At 42.3% G+C, this 18,860-nt stretch overlaps 1 protein-coding gene across 1 annotated transcript in view; it reads right to left on the reverse strand.

Moving 5' to 3' along the window:
- The window catches only part of rras2 (RAS related 2), a 47,831-nt gene extending 29,478 nt beyond the window's left edge, over positions 1-18,353 (reverse strand). The window contains exon 1 of the mRNA XM_046345752.1: positions 18,011-18,353. Coding sequence (XP_046201708.1) covers positions 18,011-18,112 — 102 coding nt within the window. The 5' untranslated portion in view covers positions 18,113-18,353. The remainder of the gene's footprint in view (positions 1-18,010) is intronic.
- Between the last annotated feature and the right edge of the window lie 507 nt (positions 18,354-18,860).

An 18,860-nucleotide genomic window follows, 5' to 3' on the forward strand; every position in this document is an offset into this window, starting at 1 on the left:
TTGAGTAGCATTGTTTAAAGTGGCTAGTGATACATGTTTTACATCTATTTTTCCAATATTAAAGTGGCTGGAGTTGAGTCAGTATGTTGGCAGCAGCCACTCAATGTTAGTGGTGGCTGTTTAACAGTCTGATGGCCTTGAGATAGAAGCTGAACAGGCAGTGGCTCGGGTGGTTGTGTCCTTGATGATCTTTATTGCCTTCCTGTGACATCGGGTGGTGTAGGTGTCCTGGAGGGCAGGTAGTTTTCCCCCGGTGATGCGTTGTGCAGACCTCACTACCCTCTGGAGAGCCTTACGGTTGTGGGTGGATCAGTTGCCGTACCAGGGGGTGATACAGCCCGACAGGATGCTCTCGATTGTGCATCTGTAAAAGTTTGTGAGTGCTTTTGGTGACAAGCCGAATTTCTTCAGCCTCCTGAGCTTCTCATTTACTTCCGGCGCTGACAGATATGGCCGCCTCGCTTCGCGTTCCTAGGAAACTATGCAGTATTTTTGTTTTGTTTTGTTATTTTTGTTATTTCTTACATTGGTATCCCAGGTAATCTTAGGTTTTAATACATACAGTCGGGAGGAACTACTGAATATAAGAGGTAACTTCAACTCACCATCATTACGACCAGGAATACATCTTTCCCGAAGCGGATCCTGTGTTTTGCCCAACACCTAGGACAATGGATCGGATTCCAGCTGGCGAACCAAAACAACGATGCCGTAAAAGGGGCAGACGAAGCGGTCTTCTGGTCAGGCTCTGGAGACGGGCACATCGCGCACCGCTCCGAGCATACTACTCGCCAATGGCCAGTCTCTTGACAACAAGGTTGATGAAATCCGAGCAAGGGTAGCATTCCAGAGGGACATAAGTGACTGTAAAGTTCTTTGCTTCACGGAAACATGGCTCACTCGAGACATGCTATCGGAGTCGGTACAGCCAGCTGGTTTCTTCACGCATCGCGCCGACAGAAACAAGAAGGGGGGGGGGGTATGCCTTGTGATTAACGAGACGTGGTGTGATCATAACAACATACAGGAACTCAAGTCCTTCTGTTCACCTGTCTTAGAATTTCTCACAATCAAATGTCGACCGCATTATCTACCAAGATAATTCTCTTCAATTATAATCACAGCCACAAGCAGACACAGCCCCAAGCAGACACATCGATGGCCCTGAACAAACTTTATTTGACTCTATGTAAACTGGAAACCACATATCCTGAGGCTGCATTCATTGTAGCTGGGGATTTTAACAAGGCTAATCTGAAAACAAGACTCCCAAAATTCTATCAGCATATCGATTGGGCTACCAGGGCTGGTAAAACCCTGGATCATTGTTATTCTAACTTCCTCGACGCATATAAGGCCCTCCCCCGCCCTCCTTTCAGAAAAGCTGACCACGACTCCATTTTGTTGCTCCCAGCCTATAGACAGAGACTAAAACAGGAAATTCTCGCGCTCAGGTCTGTTCAACGCTGGTCCGACCAATCTGATTCCACGCTTCAAGATTGTTTCGATCACGTGGATATGGGATATGTTCCACATTGAGTCAAACGACAACATTGATGAATACGCTGATTCGGTGAACGAGTTTATTAGCAAGTGCATCGGTGATGTCGTACCCACAGCAACTATTAAAACATTCCCAAACCAGAAACCGTGGATTAAATGGCAGAATTTGCGCAAAACTGAAAGCAAGAACCACTGTTTTTAACCAGGGCAAGGTGACCGGAAACATGACCGAATACAAACAGTGTAGCTATTCCCTCCGCAAGGCAATCAAACAAGCTAAGCATCAAGCATCGGTATAGAGACAAAGTAGAGTAGCAATTCAACGGCTCAATCACGGATTACAAAAAGAAAACCAGCCCCTTCGCAGACCAGGATGTCTTGCTCCCAGACAGACTAAACAACTTCTTTGCTCGCTTTGAAGACAATACAGTGCCACTGACACGGCCCGCTACCAAAACCTGCGGGCTCTCCTTCACAGCAGCCGACGTGAGCAAAACAATTAAACGTGTTAACCCTCGCAAGGCTGCAGGCCCAGACGGCATCCACAGCCGCGTCCTCAGAGCATGCGCAGACCAGCTGGCTGGTGTATTTACGGACATATTATTAAATCAATACTTATCCCAGTCTGCTGTTCCCACATGCTTCAAGAGGGCCACCATTGTTCCTGTTCCCAAGACAGCTAAGGTAACTGAGCTAAACGACCACCGCCCCGTAGCACTCACTTCCGTCATCATGAAGTGCTTTGAGAGACTAGTCAGATCGGAGATTCATATAACAACAAGATGACTATGGGAAAATGCCATGCTGTGAAGCTCCTCACTTCTCTAGCTCTACACAGACATTGATTTTATAACACCCACATGGGAAACGGACTGTAAAGAGGCACGGTGAAATCCCTCCCTGTACAATGTCTAGATGGGAAATAACAGTGATGGCACTCTCTCTACAATACCCACAGTGAAAAATGACTTCTATAGACACATGATAATGAGGGACAAATGGCGCATGGATTCTGCGAAACAATACCAAAAAGGAGTATCCTCTGTGCCTAGTATAAAAGCCTTTTAGTCAGATTGGCTGCATGGGGTTGAGAGATATGGGAGCTTGAGCTTCACAGCATGGCATTTCGCCATAGATATCTTGTTGTTATATGAATCTTCGATGTGAGGAATGATACAGTCACAGTGAAACAGGCCTCAGCAGTGGAATGAATAGAGAAGGAGATTATCAAAGACAACACGTGCAGCTTCTCTGTGAGTCAGACAGGAGGTGCATTTGACAAGCCTAACTCGATGTGATAAGCAAACTATTAATAATTCAATTAACAGACTGCACACGAGTCGGGAAGAGGACTGTCTGAAGTGAGGGATGATTTGAGTAAACACAGGTTTAGATTTTTAGTCAAATTGCAGTGTTGGGCTGGAGGGAGTATGTTTCAGCATGCTCTGCAGTATTGCCTCTGACACTGCAGCATACATTACATTACATTAGTTCTCAACAGCACACATTAAGCAAACAACATCAGAAGGAACGCTAGGAATTCCTCCTATTGTGATCAGTGAGTATCATGATTAGCCATGTCTACATTTGTTCGGATAGGGACCGATCCAATTATTGTTTTGACGATGGCTGTGCCTTTTTAATGGCCGTTTGGGATTGTATCTTTCCGTAATGCAAACCGTTACTCATATACTGGGGGACCAAACTGAACAACCCTACATCAAGGCTCTAGCATCTTTTATTTTTTAAACAACAAAGAGAGCTTGATCCAGTGAATTCCTGAAACAGTCATTATGCCTAATCCACAGTGACATTGTCCCAGAGAGACTGCTGTACTCAGAGGTTGGGGAGAGAAAATGAAATCAAAACAAACAGGAGGGATAATAGAAGCTGTGGGTTCTTCTCCTTTAACTGCCACTGCTGTTTGTTGTTGGAGCCATCCGTTACACGATGACTCCAGGCCACAGTTGTCTCAGACACTCAGAAACACAGTCAGTCATGAATAGGGTGCCATTTGGGACCCAGATCAGATCTATCCAAATCAAACAAACAGAACCAGTATAACGTGCTGTGGTGAGATCAGGGACCAGACTGACTGGAATGCTGTGGTACTGTTGACACAAGGCATTTTAGGCAGATCAGATCATGATTTTTGCAAGATGATAGTCAAATGTTATGGCAACAATAGCCTGTGGCTAGTATGGACAACTATGGCCTCTACGGACTAATTCGAGAAGAAAACAAAAGCCATGTCTAATCTAATGTTTCTCAATACCAACCCACTCAGGGCATCCCCACTGAGCGCAAATTAAACACGTCAATATATCATATAACTATGACTAAACGAATGGGCTGCAATAGCTGCAGTATAGCAAACCAAACAGCCTGGCAGATCTGACACAGATTTTTGTTGAGAGTAAATAAAAGGCAGAGACATATAGGGATACAGACAGACACATATTTTATGTTCTAACAGATCAAGAGAGGGGGGGGGGGGTGAGACCAATGGCCTCTCTCTGGATCAGGCAGAAGCCAAGGGCTCTTGGGAGTCTTAAGGCCGCCTGACAGGCATCCACGTCATACCATAGAGTCTAGACCAGGGATGGGCAACTCCAGTCCTCGTAGGCCTGATTGATGTCACACTTTTGCCCCAACCCCAGTTAACACACCCAGTTCCAATAATAAACTAATCATCATCTTCAGATTACAACGCAATTAGTTTAAATCAGCTGTGTTTGCTAGGGAAGGGGGAAAAGTGTGACAACTCCGGCCCACGGAAAATGAGGTAAGAGAAGGGAGGTAAGGCAATAAATAGGCCACGGTGACAAAGTAATTACAATATACCAATTAAACACTGGAGTGATAGATGTGCAGAAGATGAATGTGCAAGTAGAGATACTGGGGTGCAAAGGAGCAAGATAAATAAATACAGTATGGGGATGAGGTAGTTGGATATGTTATTTACAGATGGGCTACGTGCAGGTGCAGTGATCTGTGAGCTGCTCTGTCAGCTGGTGCTTAAAGCTAGTGAGGGAGATATGAGTCTCCAGCTTCAGGATTTTTGCAGTTCTTTCCAGTAATTGGCAGCATAGAACTGAAAGGAAAGGTGGCTGAAGGAGGATCAGTAGATCAGTGGTTCCCAAACTTTTATAGTCCCGTACCCCTTCAAACATTCCTGCAGCTGTGACCTCCTCTAGCACCAGGGTCAGCGGACTCTCAAATGTTGTTTTTTGCCATCATTGTAAGCCTGCCACACACACACACACACACACACACACACACACACACACACACACACACACACACACACACACACACACACACACACACACACACACACACACACACACACACACACACACACACACACACACACACACACACACACACACACACACACACATATTAAACATATTAAACATATTAAACATATTAAACATAAGAATGAGTTTGAGTTTTTGTCACAACCCGGCTCGTGGGAAGTAACAAAGAGCTCTTACAGGACCAGGGCACAAAAAATAACAATCAATAATTTTGCTCTTTATTTAACCATCTTACATATAAAAACGTATTTGTTCATCAAAAATTGTGAATAACTCACCACAGGTTAATGAGAAGGCTGTGCTTGAAAGGATACACAGAACTCTGCAATGTTGGGTTGTAGTTAAGTATAAGTCTTAAATCATTTTCCACACACAGTCTGTGCCTGTATTTAGTTCATGCTAGTGAGGGCCGAGAATCCACTCTCACATAGATACAAGGTTGCATAGGACATCAGTGTCTTAACAGTGCGATTTGCCAAGGCAGGATACTCTGAGCGCAGCCCAATCCAGAAATCTGGCAGCGGCTCCTGATTAAATTCAATTTTCACAGAACCGCTTGTTGCAATTTCGATGAGGCTCTCTTGTTCAGATATCGGTAAGTGGACTGGAGGCAGGGCATGAAAGGGATAACGAATCCAGTTGTTTGTGTCATCTGTTTCGGGAAAGTTACCTGCATAATTGCGCACCCAATTCACTTAGGTGCTTCGCTATATCACATTTGACATTGTTCGTAAGCTTGAGTTCATTTGCCCACAAAGAAAATCAAACAATGATGGAAATACCTGTGTGTTGTCCTTGTTAATGCAGACATAGAAGAGCTCCAACTTCTTAATCATTGCCTCAATTTTATCCTGCACATTGAATATAGTTGCGGAAAGTCCCTGTAATCCTAGATTCAGATCATTCAGGTGAGAAAAACATCACCCAGATCGGCCAGTCGTGTGAGAAACCAGTCATCATGCAAGCGGTCAGACAAGTGAAAATTTTAGTCAGTAAAGAAAACTTGAAGATCGTCTCACCAATTTTAAAAAACGTGTCAATACTTTGCCCCTTGATAACCAGCACACTTCTGTATGTTGTAAAATCGTTACATGATCGCTGCCCATAGCATTGCAGAGTGTCGAAAATACACGAGAGTTCAGGGGCCTTACTTTAATAAAGGTAACCATTTTCACTGTACTGTCCAAAACGTCTTTCAAGCTGTCAGGCATTTCCTTGGCAGCAAGAGCCTCTCGGGGGATGCTGCAGTGTACCCAAGTGGTGTAGGGAACAACTGCTTGCACGCGCGTTACCACTCCACTAGGTCTCCCTGTCATGGCTTTTGCGCCATCAATACAGATATAGGCATGAGCAGCCGCTATGTTCGGCTATAAATATAAATGGACTGTTTAAAAATGTGAATCACATTTTATTTGGCGTAGCCCCGACGCCATTGCGCGTACCCCAGTTTGGGAATACCTGCTCTAGATAGCTAATGTCCCAGGAGGGGTTGCTGCTGAGACATCATTTTAAACCAATTCCTGTCTGGGGAAGTGCTGTGTCACATACACCCACAGCCTCACCATGTCATATACTGGACAAAAATATAAAAACGCAACATGCAACAATTACAGTTCATATAAGGAAATCAGTCAATTGAAATCAATTAATTAGGACCTAATCTATGGATTTCACATGACAGGGCAGGGGTACAGCCATGCGTGGGCCTGGGAGGGCTTAGGCCCACCCACTGGGGAGCCAGGCTCAGCCAATCAGAATGAGTTTTTCACCATTAAAGGGCTTTATTACTGACAGAAATACTTCTCAGTTTCATCCAATGTCCGGGTGGCTGGTGTCAAACGATCCAGCAGGTGAAGAAGCCGGATTTGTAGGTCCTGGGCTGAAGTGGTTACATGTGGTCTGTGGTTGTGAGGCCCTTTGGATGTACTGACAAATTCTCTAAAATTATGTTGGAGGCGGCTTATGGTAGAGAAATTAACATTCAATTCTCTGGCATCAGGTTTGATGGACATTCCTGCAGTCAGCATGCCAATTGCACGCTCCCTCAAAACTTGAGACATCTGTGGCATTGTAGCATCTGTGGCACTGCACATTTTAGAGTGGCCTTTTATTGTCATCAGCACAAGGTGAATCTGTGTAATGATCGTGCTGTTTAAATCAGCTACTTGATTTACCACACCTGGCAAGTGGATGGATTATCTTTCCAAGGGAGAAATGCTCTCTAACAGGGATGTAAACAAATTTGTGCACCAAAATTGAGAGAAATAAGCTTTTTGTGTGTATGGAACATTTCTGGGATCTTTTATTTCAGCTCATGAAACATGGAACCAACACTCTACATGCTGCGTTGATATTTGTGTTCAGTAAAGATCAGGGGTAGACAACCCTGGTCCTGGAGGACCACATGTATTTGAAAACTAGGTGTGTTGAATTTAGGCACTGAACTGTTTAATTAGCTCAATTGGTCAGGTTGTCTTGCCGTACATGCGGGACTACAAGAACAGGGCTGTCTACCCCTGTCATAGATGATAGAGGTCTGAGAGGGGCCCATGCCTCCATATCTTATGTGAACAGTCAACAAAGTCAAAGCTCAATATGTGAGAAAGTTACAGTTACAGACCAAAGTTCACACAAGCAGATTGTGTTAAAGATGATGTGACACACATTCCTCTTGTCACTCTTTGATATTCCCTGTTTCAACGTGACTCTATGGATCGGGCCAAATGAGAGGAGGCTGGTAAGCATAAGTGACAGATCCTCCAGCAGATGTCATTTGTGTGAGCTTGGAGATGGGAGGCATATGTTCCCTGTGTCCGTGCAGACCATGAACATTTACACAGCCCCAGGCCAGGCAGCCGTATTCTAATCTGTTCCTGTTCATGGTGGGAAGTGATTATCTGAACAGAAACACATGCACTCTCTGGATCCTCTCCCCTGCTGTCCCGGAGAACATAGAGAATCACAGTCACTGTATGCTAAACCCACAGATGAACTGGAAATAGTTTTTTACTGTGACTGCATGAAAAAGGGGATAGAAATAGAATCTGAATTCTACCCAAAGAAATTCACTGGCTTAGTGGAAACAACAACTCTTATCCTCTGCAAGGTGAGAGGTAGAATCTTTTTGACTAACTGTCACCCCAGTCTCGTGTGTGTGTGTGTGTGTGTGTGTGTGTGTGTGTGTGTGTGTGTGTGTGTGTGTGTGTGTGTGTGTGTGTGTGTGTGTGTGTGTGTGTGTGTGTGTGTGTGTGTGTGTGTGTGTGTGTGTGTGTGTGTGTGTGTGTGTGTGTGTGTGTGTGTGTCAGCTCATGCCCTGCCAGACATGGTTTCTACAAGCAGTTGATTCAGGTAAACAGGATACCTAAAGTAGAGGCAGGGCCTTTGAAAAGCCACAGGAGTAAGTAAATACATGCCCTGATGTGAGACCAAAGGGGAGAGAGAGAGAGACAGAGAGAGAGAGAGAGGAGGCCCTGTGGTGAATCGAGGGGGAGGGGTAAACACATACCCACTGCTTTTCTCTAACCATCACTTGTTTCCCTCAACACCTGTCTATCATCTCATCTCCTCTATGAATAGCGACCATGTAATGAACATGTTAGAGCAACAACAAAAACCCTTTGCTGTGGCACTCAAGTATAGGGAAACTCAACAGGGAGGAACATTCCACCTGACCATACATTATAAACATTAATATACATCAAATATCCAGTAATAACACAGTAGTAAGCTCTGATTGGTGGTAGCACTTTTGCATGGGGGTGGGGGCATTCAGTGTCACCGACTCCCCTCGTCTTTAGTCTCTGTCTGTCTAAGACTCCGGGTCAATTAGACACTGATAATAGTGGTGATGAGAAGACTTGCCTTCAGTGGAAGCCTTCTGTAATGCAGTTTATTCACTAGGAGCCAATGGAAAGGCCTGCCCCCAGTGAACGTGGACCACACCACCCACTAGAAGCATTCACGGGTCACGGGTCCATCCCAACCTGAATCCCGAGACCCTAACCTGAATACCCGAGACCCGACCAGGTCCAAAGTTCAAATTTTGCCCTCGGGTGGGTCCTGTTTGATTGTCAGTGGGTCTCAGGTCTATGTAACTACAGCTGATAGACCAGAGACCACCAGACCACTGCTTTGCATAGGCTATAGCATATTTGTTTTACGCTAATAAAAGGTGAATTTCTTAACTTAAAGAAGGCCTAGCCAACATTTACAGACGTATTTGTTAACCAGAAGAGCAATTTGGCATATTTTTTGTCACTCGGTTCCAATCGGGTCTGGTCTAGACCCGGATCTGTTAGGGTACGATTGTCCTCGGTTCTGTTCTGGTCTAAACCCGAGAAGATCTCTCCTACCCACTGCATGCAGATGGGCGGGGGTGTCCTGTCCTGTCCATTCAAATCCCAGTCCCATTATTATTTATCATTTTTGTCATTTAGCAGACTTACAGACTTAAAATTAATGCATTAATCTTAACCCTAAAATCACCAACAGGGGTCAAAAATGTAATCTATTTTGTATACTAGTGGTGCGTGCCTAAGCTGAAAATGTGGACTCAATAGTAACATTTGTGATAAAAGCACCAATTTTGTCACAGGTGTAGATGTATGTACCCTGAAAAGATATACAGTGCATTCGGAAAGCATTTGGAAAGTATTCAGACTCCTTGACTTTTTCCACATTTTGTTACGTTACAGCCTTATTCTAAATTGTATTAAATCCTATTTTTTCTCATCAATATACACACAATGACCATTATGACAAAGCAATAAGTTTATTTTTGCAAATTTATAAAATAACAAAACTGAAATGTCACATTTATATTAAAATTCAGACCCTTTACACAGTACTTTGTTGAAGCACATTGGGAAGTGCTTACAGCCTCAAGTCTTGTTGGGTATGACTCTACAAGCTTGGCACACCTGTATTTGGGGAATTTCTCCCATTCTTTCTGCAGATCCTCTTCAGCTCTGTCAGGTTGGATGGGGGGCGGCGCTGCACAGCTATCTCATAGCAAAGGGTCTGAATACTTATGTAATTAAGGTATTTCTAAAAAACAGTTTTCACTTTGTCATTATGGGGTATAGATTGATGAGGGAAAAAAATATGAAATCAATTTTAGAATAAGGCTGTAACGTAACAAAATGTGGAAAAAGTCAAGGGGTCTGAATACTTTCCGAATGCACTGTAGATATGAGGCCACCGCAGATGTGGTCCCTGGGGGGGTGTGGCAGCCAGTAAAATGAATAAATAAACATTTAATTTAATTTAGATTCCAGTCAATGTCTCTATACCAAGTTGAGAGTCATCTTTCAGATGCAATTGGAAATGTGTTTATAGCCCAGAGCGTTCCAAAGTTAGACCTAAAAGTCTGATGACACCGGTGACCATATCGCCTATAACTCCCATCTCGGTGGCTATTTTAGGTCATACCGGTATGTCAGATTACCAGTCACATTCTGTCAAGGTCCCCAAAGCACACACATCCCTGGGTCACTCGTCTTTTCAGTTCGCTGCAGCTAGCGACTGGAAAGAGCTGTAACAAAACACTCAAACTGGACAGTTTTATCTCAACATCTTCGTTCAAAGACTCAATCATGGACACTCTTACTGACAGTTGTGGCTGCTTTGTGTGATGTATTGTTGTATCTACCTTCTTCTACCTTCGGGGCAGCAGGTAGCCTAGTGGTTAGAGTGTTGGACTTGTAGCTGAAAGGTTGCAAGATCGAATCCTTAAGCTGACAAGGTAAAAATCTGTCGTTCTGCTCCTGAACAAGGCAGTTAACCCACTGTTCCTAGGCCGTCATTGAAAATAAGAATTTGTTCTTAACTGACTTGCCAAGTTAAATAAAGGTCAAATTAAATTAATTCTTGCCCTTTGTGCTGTTGTCTGTTCCCAACAACGTTTCACAGAAACACAACACTTTGAATGGAAAGAAATGTGTTAAAATATATGCTTATTTTGGGGCATTTAAACCATTTTGTTAGAAAAGGTTAATAAAATAAGAAGTGTTACTGTTTGACAGAAAGTGTCATTTTTCCATAATTTCCAATTGTGTAAAAAATTACCCCTTTTGGTGCTTTTAGGGGTCGAAATACATTATGTTGGTGCTTTTTGGGTGAGCTAGACGAGACAACCACATATCACAGTCATGGCAAGTACATTTTTCCTCAATAAAGTAGTTATCAGCAAAGTCCGTGCTAGTCGACACCCCTGCCCAGGGAGTGAGAATTGGCACTATGCCAGGTTCTGGTCTGTTACCCAGGCAACAAGGAAGTGGTCCTCCATAAACTTTTTCGAAGAGCAGTCAGAGTTGATATCCTGCCTTATTCTTTACCACAGGGACCACGGACAGTGAGTTTATTATTGATCTGATCTTATTGAAATGTACTATGTTATGATCAGCAGTTCTATGTAATATAGGTTAATAGGAACGGCCGATTAATTAGGGCCGATTTCAAGTTCATAACAATCGGAAATCGTGATTTTATTGATATATATATATATATATATATATTACACCTTTATTTAATCTTTATTTAACTAGGCAAGTCAGTTAAGAACACATTCTTATTTTCAATGACGGCCTAGGAATGGTGGGTTAACTGCCTCGTTCAGGGGCAGAACGACAGATTTTCACCTTGTCAGCTCGGGGGATCCAATTTTGCAACCTTACAGTTAACTAGTCCAAGGCATTAACGACCTGCCACTCTCTCCTTGCACTCCACAAGGAGACTGCCTGTTACGAGAACGCAGTAAGCCAAGGTAAGTTGCTAGCTAGCATTAAACTCATCTTATAAAACAACAATAAATCATAATCACTAGTTAACTACACATGGTTGATGATATTACTAGATATTATCTAGCGTGTCCTGCGTTGCATATAATCTGACTGAGCATATAAACATACAAGTATCTGACTGAGCGGAGATAGGCAGAAGCAGGCCCGTAAACATTCATTCAAACAGCACTTTCGTGTGTTTTGCCAGCAGCTCTGCATTGTGCGTCAAGCATTGCGCCGTTTATGACTTCAAGCCTATCAACTCCCGAGATGAGGCTGGTGTAACCGAAGTGATATGGCTAGCTAGTTAGCACGCGTTAATAGCGTTTCAAACGTCACTCACTCTGAGCCTTGGAGTGGTTGTTTCCCTTGCTCTGCATGGGTAACGCTGCTTCGAGGTTGGCTGTTGTCGTTGTGTTCCTGGTTCGAGCCCAGTGAGGAGTGAGGAGAGGGATGGAAGCTATACTGTTACACTGGCAATACTAAAGTGCCTATAAGAACAAAGGTTAATGAAATACAAAATGGTATAGAGGGAAATAGTCCTATAATAACTACAACTTAAAACTTCTTACCTGGGAATATTGAAGACTCATTTTAAAAAAGGAACCACCAGCTTTCATATGTTCTCATGTTCTGAGCAAGGAACTTAAACGTTAGCTTTCTTACATAGCACATATTGCACTTTTACTTTCTACTCCAACACTTTGTTTTGGCATTATTTAAACCAAATTGAACATGTTTCATTATTTATTTGAGGCTAAATTGATTTTATTGATGTTAAGTTAAAATAAGTATTCATTCAGTATTGTTGTAATTGTCATTATTACAAATAAATATTTTAAAAAATACAAATCGGCCGATTAAATCTGTAGCAGCTTTTTTGGTCCTCCAATAATCGGTTTCGGTATCGGCCTTGAAAAGAAAATCATAATTGGTCGACCTCTACTATGTAACCATGTTCTGCCTATTGAGGTACAAATGTTAGATGTTTGGACAGAAAACAAAGATAATAGAGAAACCTGACTCCACCCAGTGTAATGATACATCTATAATAAACCTGATCACCAATAAAATCACCAGGAAATCAGCTCAAAGTGATTTTAAATGATTTATAATGATGTTTCGGTCCCCCAACCCTCCACTCAAGAAAACAACAGGCCCATGGCTGAATCTAATTGGGAACCCCTGCTTTAGGGTAAGAGACCAGCACAGACTTGTGTCATTAAAAACCAAAATAATTTCAACGTTATCTCTTAACCCTTGAGTCTAAGCCTTTAAGAACTAAACATGATTACAATGTTGCACAAACATTGTGCTGCATCATGCACTCAAAACTATCATACAAATACATTCATAGGAATGTGTATGGTCATTATAACATGTTCATCAAATTATAACATTTAGGTTAGAGGGAAATGTATGAATTTTCTCTCCCTCTGACAACACCCATATGGAATTGGAAAATGACTTCTACGGGACTTTTTGGAAATGTAAGCAGGATAGTTGTTGTTTAAGTAGCTCAGAATTAAGTGCTGTGAGAATGACTTCCCTGCTATGAGCGCAGACGGGTTCACTTCACAGGAACGCTCATTCAATGAGCCAGCTCTGTGAGAAATCAACAGGTGACCCTCCTGGAGAACAAAACCAACAATGTTCCCTCATCACCCACCTTGGCAGCACTACCAAACACCCCCACACAGCTAAATGTGTTGGGTTACCAACTCCCTCAAAGGAAATGAAAAACCAGCTCAAACCAAAACGTATCAGTGGTATATGATGTATCACCAAGCTAGATAGAATGCTACAACACTGACTATGTCCAAAAATAGGTTTAAAGTGTGCTGGTCATGGCAGTTTCCACACTACCTGGTACTCAGCCACCTTGTCCTGGGTGTGTGGGAATGCACACCCCCATCACCACTGCTGCAAACAAACACTTTACTTAGCCCGCTGCGTCTATTTCAGAGAAATGTGCATGAAACAATCCCCCAACCCCCATCACACACACACCTTGCCTGCAAATGCCCAGGAAAGAACGCCCACATGCTTAATCTGTATTTATTCAATTAGAACCCAGAGCAGCAGCATTTCTCCTAAATGACCTCATCTCAGTAATAAAAACCATGCTCAGAATGAGACAGAGAGAGAGGGGCTAGAGAGAGCAAAAAAGAAAGAGAGCACTTAAGTACTCACTGTTTAGGTGTCTTTAACCTCTGATCATACTGGTCTGTATCTAATCCTTCATGACTCTATCAGGCTGGATACTGTGCTCTCCCACTGAATCACACAGCGGGAAGTCAACTCCAGCAGAAATGAAAGAGAGTCAGTGATCAGGGCTAATTTTAGCAGCTGTGTGTCCATGCAACACCATGCTTTACTACTCTGTCATCCAGTCTGGCGAGAAGATAGCATTTCACTCCCACAGGTGCCATGGTTGCTAATGATAACTTCCACAAAGGAACCATAGCAGAAATGTTGTTCATTCCATCGGTCAAACAAATGAGAGACATTAGATATGGGATCAAATGGCTTGAACCCCACCACCCCACATTGAGTCATGTATTCCATCTGTTGAATAACACTCTGTGTTCCAAAACTTTTGTCAGATGACTCAATGTTATGTCACCTTTCTGCCATTCTACTCATTGGCTTGGCTTGGCTGTGTTCTTACTTCAACTACTCCCAGTGGCGATGACCTGCCTGCCCTGTCACTCTGTTATTATAGAGTGACATCATCCTCCCTGCACTGTAAAAGGACCCTCACTTCAGCCATTGTGTGACTAGTCTAGTATACACTACAACGGTTTCAGTAACTAGGTTTCCATTCAATTGGCGACAGATTTTCATGAGAATATTCTAAAATACAGTGGTGTGTTTCCACCAAATGGACTTGTTTGAGATAAAAATCAGTGCGTGACGACGTAGTGCACGCTTAAGTTTTCATGTGCTGAATAGAAATCTGAACTTCAATGTTTCCATCACATTTTCAACTCTACCTATAGTTTTGTTACAAAAAAACTCTTGCATTAAATACAAAATGTGTCTACTCTGGTCTTGACATGTGCGCTCTATCCAACAGCTCACAGTGTGGATAGACTGTGCAGGGAGGCTAGTCTATATGAGATTATTATGGATAAGAGCTAGAATGTTTGTATTTGTCAAAATGGCAGTCAAGCATCGATCACCAGAATAAGACCCTTGAGATTTATTGGAAAGGAGCATCAAGATCATTGTGCACTTTCACCATCTTGTGAAGTTCATAACTTATTTCATCTGTAGCCTAAAAAACTGCATATTTGCGCATAAAGGTGTTTTCACCTCCATTTCTCACATTATTCATTTTGCCGACACAAAAAGATCCCACCAAGTCGAACAAACTATTGATCTGTCGACATCTATAAAATTGTACCGAAACTTCCTGTTTCCATCACAGCTGTCGTGATTTTTAAAAAATAAGGTATGACTTTAGTCGCATACAAACTGTGGATGGAAACATGGTTACTGAGCCAAGAAAGTTTTTGTTGTTGTTCATCCCACTCAAATTGGGCCAAGACAGTATGCTTAATAGGAGAGAGGCTTTACATTTCTCTATAGATTCGGATGTATCTCTGTAATCCCTTTACTGTTAAAACGGTGTCAGGTTTTTTCCCCACCTTTAAATCTTATCCAATTCCATCAAGTGCACACTACCACACACAATCACACTCACAAGCCCAGCCAGTGAGGCAGGCTGCGGCTCATGTTTTCTTTTTCAAATCTAAGTGGTCCATTGAAAACGAACAGGAGTGGAGGGACTTCCTTTTCCAAAGGCGCTGATTCCGGCTGTTCCATGGTCATTAACCCAACATGACTCAGACAACACTCTGTCCCCCACCCCAACTGACCCTCCACAGATCTAGATGGGAAAGTCTGGACTCAACAGCCAGCTGCGAGGTTTTTCCCCTGGCAGCCGGCTTCTAGAAAACTCTAATAGGATGTAGGCGCTTTCCATGATGTCAACATTCTACACATTACCAAATTAATTTTTCTTTACATCCACAGACATATACAAAATAAATAAGAAAAGGAATGCAGTCAACACACCAACTAGATTTGACCAAAATAAATATATATTTCAAGCCTTGCTTACATTTGTATACAATCACATAGATCTCTCTATTATGTGTGAGAATACTTGGAAAATATTTCCAAAATTAAAATGACTTAGAGCTGATTTCCTGGTGTTTTTATGTCCAACAAGCAGGCCACCAGTTGGGGAACCCTGCTATAGACTATGCATGCAGAGCATATAGGCCGTTTATACTGCACTCATTTCTCACAGATTTAACATACTGTATATAATGGGAATTCCTTTGCATGTCAAGGGACAAATAAGAGATTGATGCTCATCTAAAAGATTTGGTTGCACATGATTATATTATACCGCTATTCACAATGAACACAGCTGTGGTATGGTTATTATAAAGAGGAATAAAGAGTGTTGATCAAGACTGGATTGGACACATTCTGAAATGCTAAGTGCATACAAAGAAATGGTCTTATTTCCCAAATGAATGTTCTTTAGTGAGTGCGGACTGACCTGCAAATTTCAACTAAAGGCTCCAGAGGCACCGTTGCCATGACAAAGTAATCATCCAGAAAATATCTGTGAACTGCTGATCGCTGAGCTGCAGACAGTCTTCATCTACCTACCCTATATTCTACTCATCTTGTTAACAAACAACAATCTTGTTGCTTAAACAAAATGTAATAATCTGTCTATTATTATCTTGGTGTTACTGTCCTATCAGTATTATTAGTTTCATATCACATGGTAATTGATCACATTACTGTCTCATTACACTGTAATAAAGCACTTGTACTGTGGTTTACTGTTTCCTATCCCTACTGGAATAAGTCAACAGTGCATATTTCTTTGTTTGGACCAAAACGCAAGTATTTGCTAAAAATACTAAAGGACTTTGAAGTGTTTATACAATACTTAGCCTACTGTTCCATTCCAAAGAAGAATAGGGTCAGAATGGTTGAACCGTGGTACAGTAATCTGATCTGACCAACATCCACAGTATACATTTAATGAGCTTTCTGAAAGCTTATTAGACCTTCAGATCACAACAAAATCCCCAAGCAGCACATGCTGCTGACTGCCCCACTATTGTCTCAGTCACTTTAGACATGCAGCTGCCCACCCCCAGTCTAGTCTCCTGGAATTAGGACCTGGCATTACAGACTCCTGAAGACAATTCCAACGCTTGTCCACTAATTATCAGTTACACTTTTATGAGCATCTACATCAAGAAACTAACTGTGAATAGAAAGGTTTTGATAGTGAAAGGGGAAAGACAAAGAGTTAAAAGTGTGGGTACCTATGGACAACACACTGTGTGTTGGAATGCCATTGACAAGACTATAAAGGACAACTGTGGCTAGGCAATAGCTGCTTGGGCCACTGGCTTGAACAACTGTCTTTAGCAGCAGCTGTCATTGCTCTGCAACTGTTTGAGCAACAAAAGGGATTGATCAAGATTCACACATGATATCAACGTTAGAGAAAGGCATGCAGGGATATTCTCTGTAATGAATATGCTTACAGTTATGGATGTGTAGGAATTTCTTTATATCCTAGTCTGATTCACATATATTTTTTGGATCCAAATGAATGTTAGTTAGTCTGTTGGCTAAACCGTTATTAGGCTATTCAGTAGGCATATTCATTGTCTGATAATGAACATTGTCTACATGAATAAAAATGGTAGGCAAGAGATTTGTCAATACTGCACCTAATGGGTATGATGGAAAATACGTTCAATGTGAGTTTACATAGGGCTTTTGTTTCAGATTTATGTTTTCAAGTACAGCAGGCCCAGAAATGCTGAACGACGTGTTATATTGTAGCCAACATAGACTGATGTATGTAACGCCGCAACGGGCAGGACGATCCACCCAAATATTGCTCCAAAACAAGAGAGATGTTGACAACTCAACTTTGCAAATAAGTATTTTTTTATTTCGGTTGTACAGATTGTACAGGTAGCCGAATGTTATAATACTTAGGTTATACAGTTTTAAATCAGAGTTCAGCCTAAATCACAATTGTGAGACTATTTATTCCACAGTTACTTTCCAAAACCCAGCGAGATTACATTGCCAATTGGCGTTATTCATTGTACTGACAAATATGCTTAAAGTAAAAATTGTATCCAACACAATTTCAAGTGTTTTTACATAATATGTTCTGTGCTAAACAGGCCTCGGCGAATGTAGCCCACTTTTGCGAGAAGAAAATGAACTAAACCCCAGCATACACTTGTGGGATCCCCGTTCGCAACACCTCAGCCAGCCTCCGTCCAGATTCCCAAACATTCCGTGCAAAGTGGCTGGAGAAACGGCCGACTATTTACTAACCTGGATAAATTGTATAGTTAGGGCTGACTTTCCGACACCACCACCTCCAACCACAACCAGTCGATACTTCTCCTGCACCGAGCCGTCCTTCCACCCTGCCATCGAGGACACACTTCTGCACTCGCCGCTGTCTGAACACCAGTAGTGAGGAGACACCCACTTTTCAGTGAAAGGCCTTCAGTTGAAAAATGGAACGAAGGAAAATCGCGAGCCTATTAGACTGAAATGAATACTGCGTCTACAATCTGTTCCAGACTAGAGGAATTAACAGTGCTGCTCACTGACCTACGGCCGACCGAGTCCATACGCCCTCAACAGCGTTGCTAACCACTGCGTTTTTAAGATGTGAAACAGTAATCAGTTAGTCCAATACAAATGTCCGTCGCTAGGGGCACTTTACTTCTCATGAGTAGCATCGACTAGAGGGGTATTTAAATATTACCATTGTAGAATACTCACTTTACGACCTATGTTTCTGTCATGTAGGGTTTACCATTGTTTTCGTTATGTGCTGTGCCAATAAGAACATTTATAAGCATTTATTTGGGCCGTGCACAGACTATCCTCAGTAGGCTACAATTAGGTCATGCAGTATTAATGTCCATGTTAATGTAATTAACAGTATCCACCATCCAGCCCACACATGGATGGATGGTAATTGTAATGGATTTCATACTTGCAGCTATCATTAATCTCTGATGGTCTGGATGATCAATAAACCTATCTTCCAAGTAGCACATCATTGTTAGTGGGAAAGACAAGTTTAGTCTGGCCTGGAAGGATGGCTTTTGGCAAATTTCCATTTATTACCTTAAACAATGGGAAGATATGCTGCAGCTTGACACTGTTT

Source organism: Oncorhynchus gorbuscha, linkage group LG04 (assembly GCF_021184085.1).
Source record: "Oncorhynchus gorbuscha isolate QuinsamMale2020 ecotype Even-year linkage group LG04, OgorEven_v1.0, whole genome shotgun sequence".
Taxonomy (NCBI): Eukaryota; Metazoa; Chordata; class Actinopteri; order Salmoniformes; family Salmonidae; genus Oncorhynchus; species Oncorhynchus gorbuscha.